A 9901-nucleotide genomic window follows, 5' to 3' on the forward strand; every position below is an offset into this window, starting at 1 on the left:
ATAGATTACAAATTATAATAGCTTGGTTTTCTAATATTTCAAAACAACTCCAAACATACTTTACAAAGTGAAATTAATCCTACTAAACATGTATAAGATTTTAAACAAAGTACATGATCTACTACAACATAAACACTCTAAATAAATCAACATAAACACTCTAAATAAATCATGATGCCAATTTGCCACCTAATTTTATTTCATTATAACATGATATGCATAACTTGACTTAATAATAATAAGATACATTTTACTAAGGACAAATAAAATACAAAATAGATAGTGCACAAGATTTTTAACAAAGTATGATGTCTGCTACAACCTAAACACTCTAAATAATCAATGACAACAATCGATACCTAGCTTTATTTCATTAGAATATGATATAGCTAACTTCATTTCATCATAACATGATATAATTTCTTAAAAACGAACTCAGTAGACAGACTATTTTTGCCAATACATATGTTGTTTAGGTGGTATCGTGTCTTACTCATAAACAACGGGTGCATTGACTAGACTATTTATTGTTGCGCTATTGATCTTCCTACAATTTGTCCGAACTTCTCCACTACTACCTGTAAGAGGATTTATGTTTCCCATATTCACCATGGCTTCTGCAAAATCAGCGAAGAAACTACTTTGATTATTAGCATAGGTAGTAACTTGTGAATCAGCAGACCCTCCATTAAAAAGCTCTTGGTCAGAGTGAAAGAGTCCTTTCTGGCTTAAGAGATTTACATAATACTGATTGTCAAAGGTAGTGGAAGTTTGTACATCTATGGATGATAGGTTGTCATCTCCGCCACTGAAAGGGCAACTACCTTGAAGAGAAGTAGCGAATGTACTATCGATGTTGGTTTCATTATAAATGTGGCTTCTAAAGGTGGTGCACCGAGCTTGGCCAATTGTATGACCACCTGTTCATATAATTAAACATTCACACCATTAATTAACGATGGAGATCACTAACAACTAGGTAGGTCTTACATATCATGTGTTTCTCTTAAACTGAAAAAAAAACAATCCAACTTCTTTAAATTGTGGTGGCCTTTGACATTTTGGTATAAATAAAATATATTGAGTTTCAATTTATTTAGATGGTTAATCTTAAATTGTGCAATAGGTGGGTCCTATTGAAGAAGTCAATGATGATTCATTTAGGTGGTTAATCTTACAATTCACCATTGGTGAGTCCTATTGAAGAAGAGAATGTAATTTTTAATTTTTTTGTTAGACCCTAGGGAGCAAACTCGAGACTTAGGACCAACTACTCTAACCCGTGGGGGTAAGAGAATGTAATTATTTGTTTAGGTGGTCAACCTTAAATATCAATATAGGTGGATCTTAATAAAGAAGTGAGTGTAATTGTTTGTTTAAGTGGTTAATCTTAAATCGCACTATAAATAACCCCTAATTGAAAAGCAACTATAATTTCAAATAAACCATCTAAACGAATCAAAACTTAAAATATGTTGTTTAAACCCAACCACCTTTGACTATACAGCTCATTAGTCTACTGCCTTAACATAATTTATTTTTGCTGTATTCAGTATATAACATATAATTAATTACCTGAAAGGGCTATCATATCCTTCACAGAAAGGGTCTGATCACCAAAAGCTGAAATGAGTTCGGTGAGGCTGAATGTGGGACTAGGAAGATTGGAATTTGCACCGCTGAAATTTGCAGTTGTAGAGTCTCTCCTTCCTACCAACACACTCCACGTTGGCCCTCCCAACTAGCAACAAAAATTAAGGATTTCTTTCATTAATCCATTTAACATTAATACCAACTATTCACAAAGAAACACTAAAAATTACAAACATCGGTGATCTGGAGAAAGTAGATTGATACTTCAACCACTGAATCCCGAGCTGCAATAGCTAAAATATCAGCACAGGACACAACTCTACTGCAATTTGCTTCCACTTGAGACTTAATGCTGTCTATCGCATCGAATCCTCTCACAGAATTGTTGTTTGCACCTGCAGTCTTTTCTCCTGTAAAGTTGGCCGTGTCGTCCAGCAGAATCGATCCATCGCAGCCCTACAAATCAAATATATGTCAACTAAACATAAAAAAATTCAACAGTCCATTTATTGATAACTTTGGGTAAACACAACAGCAGAGGGATGCCAAGTTTGTAATGATGAAAGTATTTTATCAACTGGATTGTTGATACTTGTTGGATCAGCCCATCTTTGATTCGGATTTGGTTTATTACCAGCACACTAATTTAAAACATATTAGATATTTAGGTTCGTAATCTAGCCTGACTCTGATACAATGTTGAGATTTTCATCCTAGGACTTTCAATTTTCTACTGAAATACTCTATACAAACTAAGCTATTAACCCATATAAGACCAAAATCTAGCCCGACTCTGATACAATGTTGAGATTTTCATCCTAGGACTTTCAATTTTCTACTGAAATACTCTATACAAACTAAGCTATTGACCCATATAAGACCAACCCATAACTTTAATGTGGGTTGGGCTGATTACCCACAGGGGAGAACCTCGAACTTTCCCAAATCAAGGGTATCCGCCAGAGGATCCATTTTTTATCATCTTTTTATTTATTGTTACACGAGTCAGTTAAAAATTGCCACCATAACAAACAAACTGTGACCAGCCCCGTTATTATTATTTCATAAATGATAAATTAGATACTTTTATTCATCCAAAAAAAAAATTGTGCAGAGAATTTTTACTAAAATTTCATTTGCCTACTTAAATCTAACTAGAGCAAAACTAACCATACTCCAAATAATGCAAGAATACTGGCGAAAGGAAGGAAAGCAGATGACAAAGGAAAAAAACACACTTAGGGTTCGAAATTTTTTACATGAACAAAACTGTCATGAAATAATCCAAACTCCATTTTTTTACTGAAATTTCATTTTTCTACTTAAATCTGACCAAGGAAAAACTAACCATACTCCAAATAATGCAAGAATACCGGCAGAAGGAAGGAAAGCAGATGATAAAAGCATTTAGGGTTTGAAATTTGTACATCAACAAAAGAGTCATGAAATAATCCAAATTTCATCTTTCCTCTTCCTGACAATAGATCACTGAACGTAATCCGAAACGTGAAAAAGAAAATACGCACTTTAAATTAAAAACTTACACTCATCTAAATATGTTCCAACTAAACATGAAAGCCTTTCACTATCCATTTTATTGATAACAGAGGCAAAAATTTTCAGTGAAACCATTTTTCTGTTAAAATCTGATCAAAGCAAAACTGACCATACTAAGATGATGCAACAAGGAGAGAAAGCCAATGATATAATGAAAAGGGTTTGAAGTTGTTACGTTAACAAAACAGTCATGAAAGTGAAGGCGAAGCAAGGATGCAGCCATTCGTGTTTCGTTGGCGATTGCCTGTTTTACAGCTGCTTTCACTGTGGAGAAAACCCCCGGACATGTCTCATCATAAAATGTTGAATTGAGTTGGGCATTGACAGAACTCCAACATGAACACAGTACAAGCATTAAGGCAAAACATTCAATCATCCTCTTACTTCTCATCATTCCTTTGCTCTGCACCTAACTTAAACTTTGTGGTGTGGATAGATTTGAGACTACTTTACCTTTTTAAAATGTGTAAGGAGCTTCAAGCTCATAATGATTTACGGTTAATATAATCTGTTTTTCTTCTGCTCATGTAAGCTTTATTTTTAAAGCATTTTGAGCTGGCCAGGACTCAGTCCAAAGGTGACCAGGAATATTCCTTTTAAAATATAAATTTATTTACTTGTTTGGTGTGTTATTTTCCTGTCGGTTTGCATGCTGAGTTGATATAATTGCAGTCTAATTGTTTTAAAATGACTTCAAAATTTATAAGCTTTAAATCTTCGTTGATATTAATATTGTATTTTTAAATGGTTTTACAATAAAGGTAGTGGAATGGTATTCAAATTTTAAAATTTTATTAAATTAGATAAGTTAAAAAATTCATGAAAGTATTATGTCATTAAAGTTAGTTTAAAAGAGTGAAGGATTTTTGTCATATGAATCACTCTTTTCAATTTGGAGGTCTTTATCATTAAATACAAGGTCTTATCTAATAATGACACCCTCTTTTTAACTCTTTATTTTCAACAATAAGATTAAGACAAGTAAAAGAAATAATAAAATTAAAATTAAAAAATTTACCATTGTCTAGTCTACCAATCAAACCTCTATCAAAAAGATAAAAACGAAAAGTAATGTCATGTGATTGAATAGACCTACAACATCCTATGTATGGAAGCAAGCCATTTCCATGTGATTAAGTAGATCTACAACATCCTATGTGTGGAGGATAGCCATTAGAACCATAAAAGTTAGGCCTAAAATAGTCACATCCACATCAACATCCTATTTGTGAAGGTAAGCCATGTCCATGTGATTAAGTAGACCTACCGCAACTTATGTGGAGGCAAGCCATTAGAACCATAAAAGGTAGTTCTAGAATAGCCATATCCACATCATCACCCTATGTGTAGGCAATGGCTACGCAGGGGACAAAACGGCCCCCCATGCCATGCCTTCATGCCCCCATGCTCCCATGCCATGACACCACGGTCCACCTTCCAATTTAATATGTTTTTAATTTATTATATGTATATTTAAAAGTTACAAGTAGTAATATAATAATAAATTAATAGTTGATTATATATTTAGATTTTTTAATAATAAGTTATATGTTTTTCTTTTTTAATTTCTGTTTATTTTAATAAAAATCATATTATAATATATATAATACTTAATTGATGATTTTAAGATATATGTATTATATAGAAATTTTAATAAAATAATTTCTAAATTTTTACATACATATAAATAGGTAAATAATAGTTTATTTTTAATTTGACCAATATAAAAATTTAACACATATAAAAATAAATACATATATCTTAAAATCATCAAATAAAATATATATATGTTTTTTTATATTATTTCTATTTATTTTTAATAAAAATCATATTATATTATATTATTTCTATTTATTATATATATATTATAATAGTTTATTTTTATATGTGTTAAATTTTTATATTAGTTACACATATTTTTACTTAATTACAACTTTTTTACTTTTATTTTTAAATTAAATTTATTATTAAAAAAAGAAGTATATAATTAAAAAATTAAATTGTTATTTACCTAATGTATTTTAAAAAGTTAAAAAATAATACTTTTAAAATTTACATATATGTTAAAATCACATAATTATATATTATAATACAATTATATTAAAATAAATAAAAATAAAAAAATTAAATATATAACTTATTATTAAAATAAAACATTAAAAAGAAAAAATAAATAAAACATAAAAACATAAACAATAAAAATAAAATTTTAAAAGAAGTTAAAGAGTAAAACTTAAAACAATATAAATTAAAACATTAAAGATTAATAATAAAAATTAAACAATGTAAACATATAACTCAAATTAAAAATAAACTATTATTTACCTATTTATATGTATGTAAAAATTTAAAAATTATTTTATTAAAATTTCTATATAATACATATATCTTAAAATCATCAATTAAGTATTATATATATTATAATATGATTTTTATTAAAATAAATAGAAATTAAAAAAGAAAAACATATAACTTATTATTAAAAAATCTAAATATATAATCAACTATTAATTTATTATTATATTACTACTTGTAACTTTTAAATATACATATAATAAATTAAAAACATATTAAAATATATGAAGGCCACAGGACAGTACGAATTTTGGAGGCGGAGCTTATGACGGGACAGGTTGATTGGAAGGTGGACCGTGGTGTCATGGCATGGGGGCATGGGGGCATGAAGACATGACATGGGGGGCCGTTTTGTCCCCTACATAGCCATTGCCTATGTGTAGAGGCAAGCCATTAGAACTATAAAATATATGGCTGGAATAGTCACATCCACATCATCACCCCATGTGTGGAGGCAAACCATTAGAACTGTAAAAGCTATGCCTCAAGTAGTTATTTTGTAGATTTCTTAATAATTTTATAAGAACTTGACCATATTATGATGAATCCTAATTCAATAATATTTATTTATTTAAATATATTGATTTAAAAAATATTGAGAGATAGAATTATGGAGTTATTCTAGTTTATTTAAAATTATTATTTTTACTTAATAAACATATAATTTTTTAATTTATGATTTTTTTATTCAATTGTCTATTTTATTGTTGAGGATCTATTTTTTTGCGTGTGTAAATTTTGGTATTACTTTCAAAAAAGTCATAATTCATTATTTTATTATTTTTTTAAAAAACTTTGAAAGTATAGTAACTATTGTAAATTTATACATTAATTTCAGAAATATAATTTTATACTTTGATTTTTCAAATATATGTTAGTCATGTTTTGATTTTTATGTGCACGAGCATGACATGCTATTATGTGCCTTGTTTCACTGTAGATTTCTTTTTGATGTAATAATTGCGATTACTCTACACTAGTTTTTGATCAAGGATGCAACAAGTTTTGAGGGGACCCGAAACCCCTTACAATAGGTTTTGAAGGGACCCAAAATCCTCTAGAATTAGTGGGAATACAAAACCTAAAATAGATCATTTCTTAAAGATAGACCAAAAACTACCCGTAGCCTACCAAAAACCAAACATCAGCAACTAGGAATCAAAGATCAAGCTGAGACACCCACAAGGCCTAAGTCATCAAAAAAGAGATGTTAGATACATAATAAGAAATGGTCTTGCAAGGCTCCCATAAATTGAAAGTGTTAGACAGTTTAGATAAACGGAAGACAACTGGGAGGGGGTGGTGCAGAGCACCTCATATGCAGTCTAGGAGTCTAAGTAGATGTCATTTTGTAATAAAGGTTGGATCCTATGGATCAACCCAATGACATGTTTGAGATCCAAGTTTGTAAGGACAAGGGTCCCATAGGTGCATTATAAACCTTGGGTCACCTTAGTCCTAAGGATCATAAGTTGTCATATTTATGTTTTTAGGATGTTTTTTTTTGGTGTTTTGTGGTATCAAAACCATTAGTCAAGTCCCATGAACTCGTTGAAGGCATGAAATATCTAATCGGGTCCTAATTGTGCAAAATTGCAACATTTTTGAAAAGTTGTTGCATCTTCTTCCCAATGGTCATAACCATCTCATTGGCAGTTGTGGTCGTTTGGGAAGGCCTATTTGAGTTTGAAACTCATGTCCATGAGAGGGGAATGAAGTTTGTATGACATTTTAGATGGGATTTCAATAAAACAATTTTAAATTTCTTGAGAATCTGATTGTAATCTGCATTTTGTTTGTACTATACGGATTAGTGTGATTGATATTTATTCATGGTGGGATAATATTCTAAGTCTTCTTTCATATATTGGTGGTTTGAGATCATTTGGAGATTGGAGTAGGAAGATTTGATTATTTTGGTGAAACCAGTCCGAAAACCTAGGTTTGCAGACTTTGTTTTACAAATGGCACCCTAACTTGACATTTTTTCAGTGGACCATCACAACCACTTGGAAAATGCAAGTTAGGGACATTTTTTTAAGATTCCAAGAACTTGGGACCTAAAGAGTTCAGGTGTGCCTTTTCCCATCCAGCCCTAGGCTAAATATCCCTATGTATTTATCCAGTCAAAGTAGAGATTGTGTTGCAGACATATCAGTGAGAGAAAGGTGATTTGGTGGAGAGTTGTTCTAGGAAATTTGGGGGTAGGAGAACACTTCTAAGGGGTTAGGACAATTCTGTGTACCCATTTCATAACACTTACTTTGAAATCCAAGCCTAATTAGGCCTATTAGGCTTGTGCGCAAGGTAAGGGTTAGGAGGTGCAGGAGTGGAGTTGGACTCTAAAACTTTGGAATCAAGCATAAGTTCCCAAAGGGTATCTGAAACTGCATTTGTTCTGCTAAGTCCTTTGGAAGTTTGAAAAGTTACCGTCCAAAAGCCTAATTGGAAGGCCTAATTGAGATCACTAGCCTAGTAAGGGAAAAGTACATTGTGAGGGTATAGGAGCCAAACCAAAGGTTGGATTCCCATGAATTGACCCTAATAAAGGTGTCCAAATCATAAAATTGAAGGTTTGAGTTGAGTGGAGCGGGTTTCCCAATTTTGGTCTAGTTTAGGGAACTTGTTCGTAAAGCTAGGTTTGTCTGGATTTGATCCAAGCCTTAGGGTGTTGTGGCAATTATCTAGGATATTCAAACCATTTTGTAGGTTGCTTGACAGATTAGTGAAGTGTGTGGGTAGGTTGGAATTGAATGGATTCCTCCTTGAGAGCTTTGTGAGGAAGTTGCCCACAATAGGAGTTTCTTGTTGTGCTCTCTGCATCAAGTGGTATCAGAGCACCAAGAGAGCCTTGGGAAAGACCTAAAAATGGGAGATAGAGAAGAGGGATAGGATGGTGAGGAGATCCCCTCTAGACCTCTCACAAATATGGAGTTGGCCAAGAACAAGAAGATGGCATAAGAGATAGCAAAGTTGAAGAAAGACCAAGTAGGCAAAGAAGTTGCACCAAAATTTGATGAAGAAGAAGAGGAGGAAGGAGAGAGATCATTGATGCTTGCAGACCAAATGCAATTTTTTGAAGCCCTTAATAGGGTAGGGAGAAAATACAATAGAGAAGAACTACCTACATTCTCTAAAAAAATGTACCCAGAAGAGTGTATGGATTAGATAGAAGCGATGATCAATTATTTTAAATGTGAAGAAGTGCCTAAAAAACCAAAAGGTAAAGTCGGCTAAATCCATAATTAGGGGTCCTGCTCTTAGTTGGTGGAACTTTCTACAAAATGAAAGAGAAGAGGAAGGGATGAAACCTATAACCTCATGGAAGAAGATCCAGCTAGAAATCATAAGACAGTTTGTGCTTGAAGATTATGAGGTAGTCTTGCACAAGAAGCTACAAAACCTAAGGCAAAAAGACATGGATGTCAATGCCTATACTGAGGAGTTCCACAAAATGACCCTCAAAACCAAGATACCTAAGAATGAGAAGCAGAAATTGGCAAGGTACTTAAATGGTCTTAAGTATAGTATTCAGGATGAACTTAGTTTGTTCAACCCAGAGACAATGCACAAGTGCTTTCAAATGGCACTTAAGATAGAAGAGAAACTAAAGAGGAAGGGAGAAAGAAATAATAGACATAGAGGTAGAAATTTTAGTGGTAAAGGCACATTCAATAACAAAGAATCATTTCCCAAAAGCCAAGGAGGATCTAGTAGCCAGGAGCAAGATGGAGAATCAGGTGGCAGGGGTAGTTTTAGAGGAAGGAGATCAAGTAGCAGGGGAAGATTTGGAGGTAGAAATTCAAATGTCTTCACAAGCAAGTTATTTACATGTAACCAATGTTGGTATTATTGATATGTTGCATTGGTTTTGTCATTGATGTCAACACTTATCCTTCTAGAGATCTTTGGTTATGTTCACCGGCAAGTTCAATGACTTATGCACAGTCACTGGTTTTTCATTCATCGGCAAGTTATATTGTTCACCGACACTAAGGATGACTTGTTATCATCTGGAGATCACTTGGTTATGTTGAAGACATGGTTTGGGCACTAGGTTTTGGTGATTTGGTTATTGATCTAATCGGGTTGATATATTTGTTGTTATCGGCAAATTGGTCTAGGTTATGGACTAGCACGTGTTACCTATTCCAAATCAGCACGACACATTATGGAGATGGTTTAATCAATTGGTATTGTTGTTGAGCCGACATGATGCATCACATCTTGACTTACTTGTAATTGATTTTATTGTAATATTCTTAGTGAGCTGACTTGCACATTTGGTCTTTGGTTTTGGTATATATGTAAGATCCCATTTGTGAGATAATGTAATAGATAGAAGGAAGATAATGGGATATGGTTATGGTATTGTAACATGGTATGTGCGAATAAT

The 9901-nt window shown here is 32.4% G+C and overlaps 1 protein-coding gene across 2 annotated transcripts; it reads right to left on the reverse strand.

Annotated features, from left to right (window-relative positions):
* Window positions 1–269: 269 nt before the first annotated feature.
* LOC131032815 (cationic peroxidase 1) lies at window positions 270–3645 on the reverse strand. Of its 2 annotated transcripts, none has more exons than XM_057963865.2 (4): window positions 3326–3645; window positions 1828–2049; window positions 1576–1741; window positions 270–920 (listed from the first exon to the last, which is right to left on the reverse strand). In XM_057963865.2, the coding sequence occupies exons 1-4, from the start codon at window positions 3542–3544 to the stop codon at window positions 490–492; spliced, it is 1038 nt and encodes a 345-aa protein (XP_057819848.1). In that variant the 5' UTR covers window positions 3545–3645; the 3' UTR covers window positions 270–489. The 2 variants fall into 2 exon arrangements, with proteins under 2 accessions (XP_057819848.1, XP_057819855.1); XM_057963872.2 differs by having other exon boundaries at window positions 271–920; window positions 1858–2049; window positions 3326–3642.
* Window positions 3646–9901: the final 6256 nt, after the last annotated feature.

This window comes from Cryptomeria japonica, chromosome 3 (assembly GCF_030272615.1).
Source record: "Cryptomeria japonica chromosome 3, Sugi_1.0, whole genome shotgun sequence".
NCBI classification, from domain to species: domain Eukaryota; kingdom Viridiplantae; phylum Streptophyta; class Pinopsida; order Cupressales; family Cupressaceae; genus Cryptomeria; species Cryptomeria japonica.